The 17,493-nt window shown below is 48.1% G+C and overlaps 1 protein-coding gene across 1 annotated transcript; it reads right to left on the bottom strand.

Moving 5' to 3' along the window:
• Window positions 1-12,346: 12,346 nt before the first annotated feature.
• GDF3 (growth differentiation factor 3) lies at window positions 12,347-15,608 on the bottom strand. Its single transcript, XM_049772506.1, has 2 exons — window positions 15,347-15,608; window positions 12,347-13,167 (listed from the first exon to the last, which is right to left on the bottom strand). Exons 1-2 carry the CDS (start codon window positions 15,606-15,608, stop codon window positions 12,347-12,349), a joined length of 1,083 nt encoding a protein of 360 aa, XP_049628463.1.
• Between the last annotated feature and the right edge of the window lie 1,885 nt (window positions 15,609-17,493).

The raw sequence follows: 17,493 nt of genomic DNA, 5'->3' as shown, positions 1-17,493 counted from the left end.
ATGCTCCACAGAGAAGACAGGCTTTTCCAAGTGGAAGTAAGGAAGCAAAGAGAATAGAGAGAAAGGAGATGCATGTTCAAGGGAGGATCTGGGTCTCAGAACCCAGATTTTAGAAACTCTTGCTTGGTGATTTGCTCTCGAATTAGTAATTGCTTTTCTGCCCCCTGCCGGTTCAAAAGTGCAAAAGCAACTCTAAGTTTCTTCCAAGGGAAGAGAAGACTTGTGAAGCATGTTACATATACTCTGTCCCAGACAAAAGCACATAAACACACAATGTTCTGCGTGTAATTTCACTGGCCTCATGGAACTCCTGCAATTTAAACTACTGGACTTGAGAGGAACATATTTTGACTCAGGTTTGTTTCTTTTGTTTTATTTTATGGGGAGAAAAGGGAGAGAGAGGGAGAGGGAGGAGAGAGAGGGAGAGGGGAGAGAGAGAGAGAGAGAGAGAGAGAGAGAGAGAGAGAGAGAGAGAGAGAGAGAGAGAGAGAGAGAGAGAGAGAGAGAGAGAGAGAGAGAGAGAGAGAGAGAGGAGAGAGAGGGAGGGAGAGAGAGGAAGGGGGGGAGTCTGGGGTCCCAAACTTAATTTACCTGTGGGCCTCAGGAGGCAAAGTCGGGGTGATCCTTGAGTGCAAAGTCAGTAGTAAGCCTTGAACATTGGGGGTGTGACCCAAACAACTAAAACAAAACAAAACAAAACAAAAAAAAAGATTCCTCTAGGGCAGGGCCACAAAATGTTGTACAGAGGGCTGTTTGTGGCCCGCATGCTGCAAGTTTGAGACCCCTGCAAGAATATGCTCATATTCTTTTCCCTTTTTTGTTTGTTTGTTTGTTTGTTTGTTTTTGGGCCACACCTGGCAATATTCAGGGGTTACATCTGGCTCTGTGCTCAGAAATCGCTCCTGAGGGAGAAAAAAAGAGAAAAGAAAAATCGCTCCTGGCAGGCTCGTGGGACAATATGGGATGCCTGGAATTGAACCTGGGTCCGTCAAGGGTTGACCATGTAGAAAGCAAATCCCCTACTACTGTGCTATCGCTCTGGCCCCCATATCCTCTTTTCATTTTAAGGCACCTTTCTCTCACATTACCAGCCCCCTCCTCCCCCCCGGTCATAGTTCCCTCATAATTCCATGGAAGGTTTATTATTATACCTCTCCGTTCAACCCAGGTTCTTTTTTTTTTTTTTTTTTGGTTTTTGGGCCACACCCGGTAACGCTCAGGGGTTACTCCTGGCTATGCGCTCAGAAGTTGCTCCTGGCTTGGGGGACCATATGGGACGCCGGGGGATCGAACCGTGGTCCGTCCAAGGCTAGCGCAGGCAAGGCAGGCACCTAACCTCTAGCGCCACCGCCCGGCCCCCAACCCAGGTTCTTTAATAGTACCTGTAAAACCCAATTTATTTGAGAAGCGGGGTTTTGAGTCACACCTGGTGATGCTCAGAGACTATGTGTGGCTCTGTGTTCAGAGATCACTCCTGTAATGTTCAAGGGTTCATATACAGTGCTGAAAATTGAGCAAGAAGTAGTCTGTGTGCTGCAAGTGTACTAACCCCTGTACTCTCTCTTTGGCCCTCTAAAAAACCCAATTCTACTTTTTTTTTTTTTTAGGTCATACCTGGCAGTGCTCAGGAGCTACTCCTGGCTCTATGCTTAGAAGTCACTCCTGGCAGGCTCGGGGGAGACCATATGGGATGCAGGGATTCAAACCACTGTCCGTCCTGTATCAGCTGCCTACAAGGCAAATGCCCTACCACTGTGCTATCTCTCCAGCCCTACTTATTTTTCTTTTTTGGGGGGGGGGCACACCCGGCGGTGCTCAGGGCTTACTCCTGGCTATCTGCTCAGAAATAGCTCCTGGCAGGCACGGGGGACCATATGGGACACCGGGATTCGAACCAACCACCTTTTTGGTCCTGGATCGGCTGCTTGCAAGGCAAACGCCACTGTGCTATCTCTCCGGGCCCAAACATAGAAAGAACTCTTCATGACATTGAAGCTAAAGGCATTTTTTGGGGGGGCCACACCCATTTGATGCTCAGGGGTTACTCCTGGCTATGCGCTCAGAAATCGCCCCTGGCTTGGGGAGACCATATGGGACACCAGGGGATTGAACCGAGGTCCGTCCTACGCTAGCACTTGCAAGGCAGCGACTTTACCTCTAGTGCCACCTTCCCGGCCCCATATGATAACAAATTCTCTTTTGCTGCAGGGTAGACTGTTGGAGACAGTATCCTGTCAGAGGATCAATTTTTCTGTCTTCTGTCTTTTATGCAGCCTTTACCTAAGGCTGCCCATCTGCTGATTTTGCTGTAAGCTGTTGGACTAACAGGAAAGGTATTTCACAGCTGAAGGAGATTTTTTCTTTGAAGCCAAAGAGAAAGTGAACACCCCCAATGCTAACTCCAGATCTAGACCACTCCCTTTAGCTTCTTTCCAGAGTTAATAGCTACCTTCAAAAACCTGCCCCCTTCACAAACTGATGTTAGCCCAGATAAGCGGCTGCAGATCCCACTTTGGAGACATAAGGTCTCCATCCCTTCTGAATATTTTACTGCCCTTTGTTCTAAAAACCTTCCCGCCAAAAAGTATGATTGACATGTTCTTTTTCCTGCCCATTTCTCCTCCTCTATATAAGAGTTGCTGAACCCAATAAATTTTGCCTCTGACCGGAACTTCGCCTGGGGTCTTCTTTACTAACCTCTCTCAGATTTTTTACAGGTGTGGCTGTTCTTTTAACTCAGCAAAATAAAGGTGCGGACGTCAGAGAGCTTCCCCAGCCTCTTCCCGCTGGCCGGGCCCCTTTGGGGGGCTCTAGGACCCCGCAGTAGACAATGATCAAACTTTTCTTTGAGGGGCCGGGCGGTGGCGCTGGAGGTAAGGTGCCTGCCTTGCCTGCGCTAGCCTAGGACGGACCGCGGTTCGATCCCCCGGCGTCCCATATGGTCCCCCAAGAAGCCAGGAGCAACTTCTGAGCTCATAGCCAGGAGTAACCCCTGAGCGTCACAGGGTGTGACCCAAAAACCAAAAAAAAAAAAACCAAAAAAAAAAACAAAAAACTTTTCTTTGAGTTTTGTGTTTACTTGGAGGTCATACCAAGCCATGCTTTTGAGCTAATCATGGCTCTTGCTGGGGAGGAGGCACTTCTTTTGAAGGGGGTGCCCACACTTGGCAGTGCTCAGGGGCTTACTCCTATCTTTGCATTCTTGAATGTCTCCTGGCAGTGCTCAGGAGACCACATGGAATATGGGGAATTGAACCCAGGTCAAATTGAGTTCAAGGCAAGCACCCTACCCACCATGCTATCTCTTCAGCTCCAGCTCACAGGCCACTTTTTTGGGAGATGGTGTTTTGGCCACACCCAGCAATAGCAGTGTTCAGGGTTTACTCTTGGCTCTGCTCTCAGAAATAGATTCTGGGGGCCGGGTAGGTGGCGCTGGAGGTAAGGTGTCTGCCTTGCAAGCGCTAGCCAAGGAAGGACCGCGGTTCGATCCCCCGGCGTCCCATATGGTCCCCCCAAGTCAGGGGCGATTTCTGAGCGCATAGCCAGGAGTAACCCCTGAGCGTCAAACGGGTGTGGCCCAAAAACAAAAAAAAAAAAAAAAAAAAAAAAAAGAAATAGATTCCGTCAGGCTCTGGGGACAATATGGGATGCTGGGGATCTAACCGTGTCCTTCCTGGGTCTGCCGTGTGCAAGGCAAATGTTCTACTGTTGTGCTATTGCTCTGGCCCCACAAAACCCTTTTTGAACCAATTAGTCATTTTAAGGCTTTATTTCAAGTGTAAGAGTTTAAAAAAACAAAAACAGGGGCTGGAGCGGTGGTACAAGCGGTAAGGCATCTGCCTTGCAAACGCTAGCCTAGGACTGACCATGGTTCGATCCCCCGGCATCCCATATGGTACCCCAAGCCAGGAGTGATTTCTTTTTTTTTTTTTTTTTTTGGTTTTTGGGTCACACCCGGCAGTGCTCAGGGGTTATTTCTGGCTCCAGGCTCAGAAATTGCTCCTGGCAGGCACGGGGGACCATATGGGGCGCCAGGATTCGAACCAATGACCTCCTGCATGAAAGGCAAACGCCTTACCTCTATGCTATCTCTCTGGCCCCAGGAGTGATTTCTAAGCACATAGCTAGACTCCTGAGTGTCACCGGGTGTAGCCCAAAAACCAAAACAACAACAAACAAAATAACCAAACACGCCAACACAAAACTTTTAACCTATTAAATTTGAGCCCAAAGGGCCTCAGCTCTATACCAAGACCCCTTCCTAATTCGGCAGCAGGTGGGAGGTCTGTGGCATCCTAGCCTGTTGCTTTGATGTTAGGGGAGGTGGTCACGGGGGAGCCTGCACCCCATCCTCATGATCATGACACTTGCTAGGACTCCCCCCCCATCTCGTACTATATGGCAGGTAAGCCCCTCACCACACACACACACACACACACACACACACACACACACACACACCAGGGCTGAGTCAAGTGGATGTCTGAGACAGTCTGGGGCCTATGCAGACCTGGACTTGAACCTTCCTCCAGGTCCCCAAGCATGGGGTAAATCCAAGGCAGACATGGAAGCAGATCACCTAATAAAGTCAAGGGTTGTGTTCTCTGTCCAGTGCTAAAGAAATGAGGTCAATATTCGAAGGGAGTTTCCTTCAGCTGGTTTCTGTTCTCTAGACCATGGGTCTCAAACTCGCGGCCCATGGGCCATTTGCAGCCCTCCGTACATACATTTTGTGGCCCGTGGCCGGCCTTCAAATATCGCAGTATTCGCCATTATGCGCTTACTGAATAATTGCAATAAAAATCGCATTAGTAAGAAAAAAAATCGCATTAGACATTCGCATACCCCAAGCAGTTCCATTCGGGGTATGCAAATGTTTAATGTCATTTTCTGCGATTTTTTTTTGTTTGTTTTTGGGCCACACCCGGCAGTGCTCAGGGGTTACTCCTGGCTATCTGCTCAGAAATAGCTCCTGGCAGTCACGGGGGACCATATGAGACACCGGGATTCGAACCAACCACCTTTGGTCCTGGATTGACTGCTTGCAAGGCAAACTCCGCTGTGCTATCTCTCCAGGCCCACTAATGCGATTTTTTATTGAGAATATTCGGTAAGCGAATAATCGCGAATACTTTGCGCCTAGCGCAGATGTCATTTCCGCTGCTCCTGCCCGCTGTCCCTTGCATTATCGGAGGCCTAAGGGAGAGAAGGGAGAGAAGTTTATTACAGAATTAGATTTTGTCATACCTTCATCATGACTTCATCAAAGCCTGCAGTGAAAAGAAAGATTGATCACGAGCACAGACAATTTCAGGAAAAATGGGAAATGCAGTATTTCTTCGTTGAGCACAGGGACATCCCCATATGTCTCATTTGCTCAGAGAAAGTTGCAGTGCACAAGGAATACAACTTGAAACGCCATTATTCAACTAAGCATGCTGAGGAATGTGCAAAATATCAAGGAAACGAGAGAGCCAAGCGGGTTGCCAGTCTTAAAGCATGTCTAATGAGGCAACAAGATTTCTTCAAGAAAGCAACCAAAGAGAATGTTCCATCAGCCGAAGCTGGTTACATGGTTAGTGAGATGATTGCTAAGGCAGGAAAACCATTCACAGAAGGAGAGTTTGTTAAAAAAAAAAATGCATGTTACAGGCTGCAAGTATTATCTGTCCGGAAAAGAAAGGTCAGTTTAGCAAAATCAGCCTTTCTGCCAACACTGTGGCAGAGCGCATTTCTGACATGTCAAGTGACATTTATCATCAACTGTGTGAGAAAGCCAAATGTTTTGATGCATACTCAGTTGCTCTTGACGAGGGCACAGATATAACAGACACTGCGCAACTCACAATCTATGTCCATGGTGTTGATTGCAATTTTGAATTGACAGAGGAGCTGCTCACAATAATTCCAATGCATGGCCAGACCACCGCTAATGAGATATTTCGGCATCTGTGTGATGCCATTGAGAATGCAGGTTTGCCATGGAAGAGGTTTGTTGGAATAATAACCGATTGGAGTGCCATCGATGACAGGGAGGAAAAATGGACTGGTGGCACTTGTTAAAAAAAAAACTTGAAGAGGAGAGTGTACAGAAGGCCATTGCTCTTCACTGGATTATCCATCAGCAGGCCCTTTGCAGTAAATGCCTGCCGTGTGACAATGTGATGTCTGTTGTTGTGAAATGCATCAACCAAATCAGATCCAGGGGCTTAAAGCACAGAAGGTTGCCTGCTTTTTTAGAGGAAATGGAGTCAGAATATGGAGATGTGTTCTATTTCACTGAGGTACATTGGCTCAGCAGGGGAAATGTCCTGAAAAGATTTTTTGAGTTGAGAGAAGAAGTGAAAGCCTTCATGGAGAAGGATGGGAATGCTGTTTCTGAGTTGAGTGATCACAACTGGCTCATGGACTTAGCTTTTCTTGTTGACATCACACATAAGCTGAATGTACTAAACAAGATGTTACAAGGCCCGGGGCAGCTTATCAGTGCTGCCTATGACAAGGTGAGAGCATTCTCCACAAAACTTGTGTTATGGAAATCCCAGCTCTCTCAGTCAAACCTTTGCCATTTCCCAGCATGCAAGGTACTTGTGGATGCAGTCATACCATTCAGTGGTGAGAAATATGTTGATGCTATTTTTAAGCTAGAGAAGGAATTTGATCACAGATTTGCAGACTTCAAAAAGCACAGAGCCACTTTCCAAATTTTTGTGGACCCCTTTTCCTTTGATGTGCAAGATGCCCCTCCTCTGCTTCAAATGGAGCTCTTTGACCTGCAATGCAATTCTGATCTCAAAGCCAAGTTCAGGGAGATTAGTGGAAAAGCAGACATGCATGGGCAATTTTTGAGAGAATTGCCCCCCAGCTTCCCTGAGATTTCCCGAATGTACAAGTGCACCATGTGCCTTTTTGGGAGCACATATTTGTGTGAAAACTTATTCTTCACATTGAACTTTAATAAGTCAAAGTACAGGTCTAGACTTAATGATGATCATCTTCAAGCCATACTGAGGGCCTCAACTGCTTCCTCTCTAAAGCCAAAGTGGTTCAGATTTGTGAGAAGTGCTGTCAAGTCTCTGGCAGCAAGGAATAGGCAAAAGATGCCATGTTCAGAAGAACTGTTCATGATCTTCACTCAATGTTCTATTCATGTTCAGAAGAAATAATTAAACTGTTAATAATGACGTTTGAGGATTTTTTTTTGGTGAAATCTCTTATGTGGCCCTGCCTCACCCGACTTTGCCTCCTGCAGCCCCCAGGTAAATTGAATTGGAGACCCCTGCTCTAGACCCTCCCCTGCCTATTTTTTTTTTGTTTTGTTTTGTTTTTGGGCCACACCTGGCGATGCTCAGGGGTTACTCCTGGCTGTCTGCTCAGAAATAGCTCCTGGCAGGCACGGGGGACCATGTGGGACACTGGGATTCGAACCAACCACCTTTGGTCCTGGATTGGCTGCTTGCAAGGCAAACGCCGCTGTGCTATCTCTCCGGGCCCTTTCTTTTTGTTTTTTAAACTTATTTATTTATTGATTGGTTGGTTGGTTGTTGGGTCACACTCAGCAGTGCTCAGGGGTTACTCCTGGCTCTGCACTCAGAAATCGCCCCTGGCAGGCTGAGAGACCTTATGAGATGCTGGGAATTGAACAGGGTCCCTCCTGGGTCGGCCACATGCAAGGCAAAAGCCCTACCACTGTGCTATCTCTCTGGCCCCTCTTGTCTGGGATTTTTAACTCCCCTTGCACTGGAGGGTTCCAGCACTAGTTCACCCGGCCTTTCTCAGTAAAGGCCTTACTCCTTTAGGAGAAATAGGTTTCTTTGTATTATAAAACTTCCTTGATGCATTACTTTTTTGGGGGGTAGTTTAGGAAAAAATAAATGTATTCCAGTTTTCCTGACCATTGACTCAGAGCTAGTTAATACTTTCTTTTTTTTATTTTATTTTATTTTTTTTGGTTTTTGGGCCACACCCGGTAACGCTCAGGGGTTACTCCTGGCTATGTACTCAGAAGTTGCTCCTGGCTTGGGGAACCATATGGGACACCGGGGGATCGAACCACGGTCTGTCCAAGGCTAGTGCAGGCAAGGCAGGCACCTTACCTTTAGCGCCACCGCCCGGCCCCTTAGTTAATACTTTCTTAGTTTGTAGTTACTAAGTGTAAAAATCATGTGTTGCAACTAGGTTTTTTGTTTTTGTTGGTTTTTGGGTCACACCCAGCAGCGCTCAAGGGCCACTCCTGGCTCTGTGCTCAGAAATCGCTCCATATGGGATGCCAGGATTCAAACCATGGTCCTTCTGCATACAAGGCAAATGCCCTGCCTCCATGCTATCTCTCCGGTCCCCCAGCTTGATGGTTTTTTTTTTTTTTTTTTTTTTTTTTTTTTGGTTTTTGGGCCACACCCGGCAGTGCTCAGGGGTTACTCCTGGCTGTCTGCTCAGAAATAGCTCCTGGCAGCACGGGGGACCATATGGGACACCGGGATTCGAACCAACCACCTTTGGTCCTGGATCGGCTGCTTGCAAGGCAAACACCACTGTGCTATCTCTCCGGGCCCCAGCTTGATGGGTTTTAAACTATTTTAGATGTGTGGCCCCTCACCCACCCCACCCCCCTGCCTTCCTAACACCACGGCAGACAACACTACACCTTGATTAATGCCATCCTTGTCCCGCAGCCTGGCTACCTCCTCCTGATGATAACACTGCTCCTAGGGGTCTGAGATTTTGTGAAGACTGTGCTCCACTAAAGGAGTTTTTTTTTTTTCTTTTTGGGGGGGGAGTGGGCAGGGCCACACCCGGTGATGCTCAGGGGTTATTCCTGGCTATGCACTCAGAAATCGCTCCTGGCCAGAGATAGCACAGCGGTAAGGCATTTGCTTTATACACAGAAGGTCGGTGGTTCAAATCCCGGCATCTCATATGGTCCCCCGAGCCTGCCAGGAGCGATTTCTGAGCATAGAGCCAGGGGTAACCCCTGAGCGCTGCCAAAAACCAAAAAAAAAAAAAAAAAAAAGGACCATATGGGATGCCGGGGGATCAAACAGAGGTCCGTCCTAGGTTAGTGCGGATAAGGCAGACGCCTAACCCCTTGCGCCACCACTCCAGTCCCTGCTAACAGTTTTGTACAACTGCCCACCCTGGTGAGAATGCAAGGTTGGAACTTTCAACTATTAGAACAAAAAATGTTTTTAAATTGACAATTGCAGGGACCAGAGAGATAGCATGGAGGTAAGGCCTTTCATGCAGGTCAATGGTTCGAATCCCAGCATCCCATATGGTCCCCTGAGCCTGCCAGGAACGATTTCTGAGCATAGAGCCAGGAGTAACTAACCCGAGTGCTGCCAGAAGTAACCCCTGAACGCTGCCAGGAGTGACCCCCCCCCCAAATTGAGAATTGCAGGGGCCGGAGAGGTAGCATGGAGGTAAGGAATTTACCTTGCATGCAGGACAGTGGTTCAAATCCCAGCATCCCATATAGTCCCCCGAGCCTGCCAGTAGCGATTTCTGAGCATAGAGCCAGGAGTAACCCCTGAGTGTTGCCGGGTGTGACCCAACCCCCCCAAAAAAAAAGAATTGAGAATTGCAGACTTACGAAGTGTTTTTACATTGATCTTTTGCTAGTGCAGTTAGCAGTATGCTTTGCATGGATGACTTAATAAATCCTTGACTCAGTGGAAAAAAGTTATATTTAGGGAACCTGAGCAATAGTAGAACATTTTCTTTACATGTGACTGACCCGTATGTGATCCCAAACACTGCATATGGTCCACTGAGCCCACTAGGAGTGATCCCTAGTCAGAGAGCCAGGAGTAGACCCTGAGCATTGCCAGGTGTGCCACCCCCCAAAATATTAGGGACCAGAATAATAGTATATAGCAGGCAAAGTGCTTCTTTTGTACCTGGTCAGCCTGGGTTTGATCTCTGATCAGAGTCTGGAATAGCCATTAAACATTGTCAGGTGAAAAGAACAGGATTCCAAGGGTTTGAAGACCTCTGAACCCAAAACTGAACATAGAAAATTTGGGAAGAGGGTGCTTGAGGCTGCCTCACTTAGTAGTGCTCAGGGAATATTCCTGGCTCTGTGCTCAGGAGTGATGAAAATGGTGGTGCTCAGGGGACCAGTCAGTGCGGAGGATGAAACTGGCTTAGCTGCAAATAGGCAAGCACCTTAATCTCTGTACTAGCTCCTCAGGCCCAACTTTTTTGTTTGTTTGTTTGTTTTTGTTTTGAGGCCACACCCAGAGGCACTCAGGGGTTACTCTTTTTTTTGTTGTTTTGTTTTTGTTTTTGGGCCACACCCGGTGGTGCTCAGGGGTTACTCCTGGCTGTCTGCTCAGAAATAGCTCCTGGCAGGCACGGGGAGGGGGGGGAGTACACCATATGGGACACTGGGATTCGAACCATCCACCTTTGGTCCTGGATCGGCTGCTTGCAAGGCAAACGCCGCTGTGCTATCTCTCCGGGCCCTCAGGGGTTACTCTTAGCTCCACTCAGAAATAGCTCCAGGAAGGCTAGGAGGACCATTGCTCCAGGAAGGCTCAAAGGACCATTGGGGTCAGACTTCGATTGGCCAGGTGCCCATGCTATCGCTTCAGTCCCTAAATAACTTTTTGTTTGGTTTTGGTTTTGGGTCACACCCGGCAGCCCTCAGGGGTTCCTCCTGGCTCTACACTCAGAAATCACTCCTGGCAGGCTTGGAGGATTATATGGGATGCCGGAATTCAAATCACTGTCCTTCTTCATGCAAGGCAAATGCTCTACCTCCATGCTATTTCTCCAGCCCCCCTAAGTAACTTTTTGTTTATGTTTTGATGGACCACATCTGGTGGTGCTCAGGGTTTACTCCTAGCTCTGTGTTCAGGGATCACTGCTGGAGACTTAGGAGACTAAAGTATTGGAGATCAAAACTGGGTCAGTTGCATGCAAAAGATCTACGCACCACACTATCTCTCCAGTCACAGAAATACATTTTAAAATAACATAGTCTTTGAGATACAGCACAAAAGTTGATGGTTGGGCCCAGAGAGATAGCACAGCGGCATTTGCCTTGCAAGCAGCCAATCCAGGACCAAAGGTGGTTGGTTCGAATCCTGGTGTCCCGTATGGTCCCCAGTGCCTGCCAGGAGCTATTTCTGAGCAGACAGCCAGGAGTAACCCCTGAGCACCGCCGGGTGTGACCCAAAAAAACCCCAAAAAAACAAAAAAAACAAACAAAAAAAAAAGTTGATGGTTTCAGGGAAATTAGTTTTGCAGTTTCTCTAACTTTCTGCTTCTTTTACCATGAAACATATATACAATAATGCCTACCTCTAAGGCCAATGAAATTCTGTTTATAAGTAACAAAGAATGTCTGTCCATAGTAAATGATCAATAAATGCCAATTTTGGGGCCGGAGCAATAGCACAGCAGTCGGATGTTTGCCTTGCACACAGCAAACCCTAAGGGACCTTGGTTCCTTCTGGGCAACCTAAGGGTTGCCTAAGCATGCCAGGGGTGATTTCTGAGCACAGTCAGGAGTAATTCCTGGCCCAAAAACCAATAAATAAATAAATTGCTAGTTTTATCTAGTTGAACTAATATACTGTTGAGTGCATAATGGATGTGTTTGAGCAGAAATAAATGAATAGCATTAGTAATATGTATGTGCATCTATGTTATCAGGATGAAATAAATCATAACGAAGTTCCCAGGAAAACAAACATTGATGTTTCATGAGGCCGGGAACAATAGTAGGGCAGGTAGGGTCCTTATTGTGCACAGGCAAACCAGGTTCAATCCCCAGCAGCCCAGAACTTACTTTGAGTAAGTTCATACTTGAGCATAGCTGGCTATGGGCCAAAACCCAAAAACATATAAATAAATATTTCAGAACCATTCAATCAAAAATTTTTAAAAACTCGATTTATTACAAGATTTATCATCAGACAATGGAACAAACGTACAATGGGCAGGATATTCGCCTTGCACATGAACAAGCAGGGTTCAATTTCTGGCATCTCATTTGGTCCCCCCCCCCCCCCCCCCCCTCCCCCCCTGAGCACTGCTAGGAAATCCTGAGTGCAGAGTCAGGAGTAACCTCTGAGCATCATTGGGTATGGCTCCCCTAAAACAAACAACAAAGAAAAGATTTCCCCCCAGAAAACGCTTCTTCTAGTCTTTTTTGGTTTTTCTTTTGGGGTCACACCCAGTGCTGCTGAGGGCTTACTCCTGGCTCTAAGCTCAGCAATCACTTGGGGCATGGGGGAACCATCTGGCATTCCGGGTAATGGAAACCTTGTTTGGGTTCGTGCAAGGCAAGCGCCCTCCCCACTGTACCATCCTCCCACCCTCTATTCCTCTTGGGCCCGGCCTACCCACAGCCACACTCATCCACGACCATGTTTTCATAATGACGGAGGATGACATTATCATCATTGTCCTGGTAGAGCATGGAGATTGGGGAGAGCTTGGTGGGGATGCAGAGGGCCTGCGGGATCTCGGGGTCCATCACGTGCATCAGTGCTTGCATGAAAGCATAATTAGAACTGTTGAGCGAAGTGGTCAGGGAAAAAGGACAGTCCCCGTGGCAGTAGTTGGCCATGAACCCCTTGGGGGCAATGATCCACTTGTGCCAACCCAGATCCCGGAAGTTGATGAACAGCTGATGGCGGTGGCAGAGATTCTTGCAAGGAGCCTGGGGGACAGGAACAGCCGCCCGCCTTTTTCTGGAAATTGGGGGGCACTGCTCTGGGTTGAGGCTTACCATGAGCAGATAAGCCTGCAGGGAGCGCTTTAACCTCCCACAAGTGTCCTCCATTTGAAGCTTCATCCCCAAGTTCTCATCTTCTTTGATCAGTATGTGGAGGAACAAGCCAGCATTCCTGAGCGGGGTGCGAGTCCAGTGTTTGGCTACCCCTAGCAGGTTGAAGTAAAGCTCACCTTGGGGCCTGGGCACTGACTTCCAAACTAAGGTTTTAGCAGAGAACGGGGCCCTCTTAGGAGTCTCCTGGACCAGGGACAGGCCCAATTCAAGCTCCGGGCCCAGATTGTAGTAAGTGTTGGGGCCCAAATTTAGGCCCAGCTGGGCCATGGTGAGTTGGCCCCTCTCTTTAACAGAGGACAAGTTAAAGTAGAGAAGTTTCTGCAGGCAGGAGTTGGCTTGGGAAAGGTTCTTGGAGTAATGAAAAAAACCTAGAGGGAGAGAGAGGGAGGGGAAATTACTATCACATGCTTGACTTCATCTGGCATCTCTTTTCTAGAAATGCCAAGTACCATATGGATAGTCACGAACTCAAGAGCAAGAAATGATCGTTTGAGGGCTGAAGGAATAGTACAGCAGGGAGGGTGTGACCCCCCCAAAAAAAAAACAACAACAACAAAAACAAAACTCAGAAAGATAAGTTCCTGGCAGGTTTGGAGACCGAATGGAATGCTGGGCATTAAACATAGGTCAATCCCCTTTTGGTAGTGTGCAAGGCAAATAACCTACTGTGCTATTGCTTTGGAACCAAAGACCAGATATCTTTTCTTGTTTGTTTGTTTGTTTTGGGGCCACACCTATGGCTCTCAGGGATTACTCCTGGCTCTGTGCTCAGAAATCTCTCCTGGCAGGTTGGAGGGACCATGAAATGGGATGGATGGAAGCCGGGTCTGTCCCAGGTCGGTCATGTGCAAGGGAAACGCTCTACCACTGTACTATCGCTCTGGCCCCAGCAATCAGATCTTAAAGTCCAGATGTCACAGAACAAACCAAACAGGGCTCACATATTTTGTTTTGTTTGGGGGACATACCAGCATTATTCAGGGGCAATTCTGGCAGTACCAGGAACCTGATGCCTCGCCAGGGAGTAAAACCAGACCAGCTGTACTAGCCCTCCAGCTAGGACACCTTTACCTTTCAGTTTTGCCCCCAGAAGGCAGAATGCCTATAGAAATGTAGATAACACTTTGAAACTTGCACTTTGAATAAGAACTGGGTAGGAGGGTGTGGGGCAGGAACTGGGGGTGGGGAAGCTATTATTTTTAACTAGGTCCAGGGCAGTTTTGATGGGTGGTGGGATTAGGTAAACCTTTGAGCGCTCTCCTCAGATAGGGCCATCATGGTGTATGAGCATCTTTCATTCAGTCATGCACAAATCTAGAGGACAAGCCAGGCTTCGCCCCTAAGACAAGTACTGCAGAGCTGGGGAGTTAAGGAGGCGAAACTTGGGGATAAACTGAGCTCAAGCGTTTGTCCTCAAGCTTTCCATTGCAGAGGCATGAGGGTGTGGAAATTGTGGGCTCCAGCGTGGAAAGCCTCCCCTTGGCCCTGTCCATCCTTCCCACTATAGTGCAGCACGTATTATTGATTCAGAATGAACCTGGGGTAGGAGGTTAAAGTGTTAAGAAGTTTAATCCTGCTTGTAGCTTAATCAGGGTACCTGAGCACCGCTGGAAAAGAACCCCTCCCAAGACAGAGCGGAAGTCAATACTGAGAACCTCTGGAGATGATGCCCCACCAACACACACACACACACACACACACACACACACACACACACACACACACACACACACACACACACGTTGGAGAGATAACAGTGGCCAGCAGATGAGACATTAGCCTTGCAGATGGCAGACCTAGGTTCCATTCTCCGAGCACCACCAAGATTGATCCCCGGGGACCTCACATACATATAAAATAAATAATAAATAAAAAGAAGCCAAAAGAAAATAGAAAGTGGGGCCGGAGAGATAGCGTGGAGGCAAGGCGTTTGCCTTGCATGCAGAAGGACAGTGGTTCGAATTCCGGCATCCGATATGGTCCCCCGCATCCTGCCAGAAGCGATGTCTGAGCATAGAGCCAGGAATAACCCCTGAGCGGCACCGGGTGTGACCCAAAAATTAAAAATAAAGGAAGTGATGTTGAATTTCAACTGGTTCCTGCACACTACCAGTCTAATTCGGATGGTTTACCAGTTACTGAGTTACTGTGGCTGCCCAGGTTTAACGTCTTAATAATTCAAACCGGGGCCCGGAGAGATAGCACAGCGGTGTTTGCCTTGCAAGCAGCCAATCTAGGACCAAAGGTGGTTGGTTCGAATCCCGGTGTCCCATAGGGTCCCCCGTGCCTGCCAGGAGCTATTTCTGAGCAGACTGCCAGGAGTAACCCCTGAGCACCGCCGGGTGTGACCCAAAAACCGAAAAAATAAAAAATAAAATAATAATAATAATAATAATAATAATTCAAACCGAGAGAAAGAATATATAGACATGTCAAATCGCAGCACCCAAAAGCCAGCAGTCGGGAAGACCCTCCTAACGGTCCTTCCCTTTTCTCCCACCAGCCCGGCCCGACGCCCCTCCGGGCCACTCTCCCTCGTCTGCTCACCTTGATCCGGGAGGACTCGGAGCACGTTCCCGCGGACCCCCAGCTTCTTGATGTAGCACGTGTCCTGGGACGCCCCCGTAGCCGCGGCCGCCGTTTGCTCCTGCCAAATTTTCTTCAAGACCCAAGGCACAGGTTGCAACTGGGTGGGTGCAGGGACGCGATCTAGGCCCAGAAGCTGAAGGAAGACGGGCTCCTGGCCTTGCACGGCCGGGCTGCAGGCCACTGAGAGCAGGAAAGCCAGACGCAGGAGCAGCCGCTCCATGGCTCGAACCCGGGCAAAGCTGTGAGGGCGGGACTGCAGCGACGGGCCAGGGGGGGAAACTTGCAAGCTGTCACTGAATCAAGTGTGAATTGCTCTTCCCAGCAATTGGAGGTGAAAAGACTGGGGATTCCAGGCTGGAGGATTTTCCCACTGAATTCTATCATTTCCATTGACTAGATGGGATCCTGGGGTTCTGGATTGGCTGAGTGCAAGGCAAATAAATGCCCTACCGCTGTGCTTGGGGGGAAGGGGGCTCTCCTCTCTGTTCTCTCTCTCCTCTCTCTCCCCAGCTCCCACCCTCCATTCTCTCCAGGAAGATGACTGGAGCAAAGATCTAACTTTGAAAAAGCTCAATTTTAGGGCTGGAAAGATAACATGGAAGTAAGGCAAGTTTGCCTTGCATGCAGAAGGACGGTGGTTCGAATCCCGGCATCCCATTTGGTCCCCAGAGCCTGCCAGAGCTAGGAGTAACCCCTGAGTGACCCAAAAACAAAAAGAAAAAAGAAAAAAGAAAAGCTCAAGTTTGCCCCTGGAAAGGGGTCCCTGTTTAACCTGTTAACTTCAAGGCTGTGAGCTAAGCGTTGATGAAGCTTGCCCAGGTTGCTATTCAACCTTGTTGTTTTATATCATCTAGTCAAAATGCTGTCCCTAGGGCCCGAGTGATAACACAGCGGCAGGGTGTTTGCCTTGCATGGGATCGGTGGACCTGGGACAGACCTGGGTTTAATTCCCAGCATCCCATACGGTCCCCTAAGCCTGCCAGGAGTGCAGAATCAGGAGTAACCCCTGAGCGCCACTGGGTATGACCCAAAAAAACGAACAAAAAATTGCTGTCTCTAATCTACAGTTTCTCATATTTGCCAGGAGGCACCTATACATATATATAGGAGGCACCTATATTGGGGGAGCAATATTGGACCACACTCTGGTGCTCAGGATCACTCTTGCAGTGTTTTTGTTTGTTTGGTTGGTTTTTGGACCACACCTGGTGACGCTCAGGGGTTACTCCTGGCTATGCGGTCAGAAAACACTCCTGGCTTGGAGGACCATATGGGACGCAGAGGAATCGAGTCGCAGTCTGTCCTAGATAAGCACGTGCAAGGCAGATGCCCTACTGCTTGCACCACCGCTCCGACCTCAGTGTTTGAGGGACTACATTTGGGGTCACATCTGTATGCATCACTTGCAAAGCAAGCAACATAACCTCTTTACTATCTACCATTCCCTTGGAAGTGGATGAACGAGGGGGACATAGGCAGGATACTCAGGAGTTATTCCTGGCCCTGTGATCATGAGTGATCCCTGGCAGTGCTCAGAGGGCTGTATGTGGTGCCAGGGATTAGCCCTGGGTTTGGCTGTATGCCCTCAGTGCTATACCTCTGACCCCAACTCCACTATGATCTTTCTGATTCAATCTAGAAAGTCTTCCTTCCACTCCTCCCCTCTATAAAGTCTTTAACCTAGCGTTAAAGAACTTTCTTAGGGAGCCAGAGAATTATAGTACAGGAGTTAATGTGCTCAAAGGAGTCAATAGCTCAAATATAGCTAAACCCAGGTTCAATTCACAGCACCACTCACTGGAAGGGGCCCCTGAGCAATCAATGGATGTGGTGGCCAATACCAATGAGTTTAAAATTTGAGTGATTAAAAAAATTTTTTTTGATTAAAAAATTTTTATTTTTAAAATTTGAGTAGTGGGGACAGAGAGATACAACAAGTATAGCACTTGCCTTGCACATGGCTGTTCCAGGTTTGATCCTCTACCCTGAGAGATGAGAGAGAGATAAAAAAAAGAGAGAGGAGACAGAATTTTTAGGATATTTTATCTGAGGCCACAACCAGCGATGCTCATGGATTACTCCTGGTCTGCACTCAGAAATCACCC

Source organism: Suncus etruscus, chromosome 4 (assembly GCF_024139225.1).
Source record: "Suncus etruscus isolate mSunEtr1 chromosome 4, mSunEtr1.pri.cur, whole genome shotgun sequence".
NCBI classification, from domain to species: Eukaryota; Metazoa; Chordata; class Mammalia; order Eulipotyphla; family Soricidae; genus Suncus; species Suncus etruscus.
The sequence above is the reverse complement of the archived record's forward strand: the minus strand, read 5'-3'. Positions and strand labels throughout refer to the sequence as shown.

What these genes read in the sequence shown, in the direction of transcription:
- GDF3 (XM_049772506.1), bottom strand. Translation starts at nt 15,608, where the DNA reads ATGGAGCGGCTGCTCCTGCGTCTGGCTTTCCTGCTCTCAGTGGCCTGC. An exon ending in CCGAGTCCTCCCGGATCAAG is followed by an intron (nt 13,168 to 15,346) that starts GTGAGCAGACGA and finishes CTCTCCCTCTAG; the next exon opens with GTTTTTTTCATTACTCCAAG.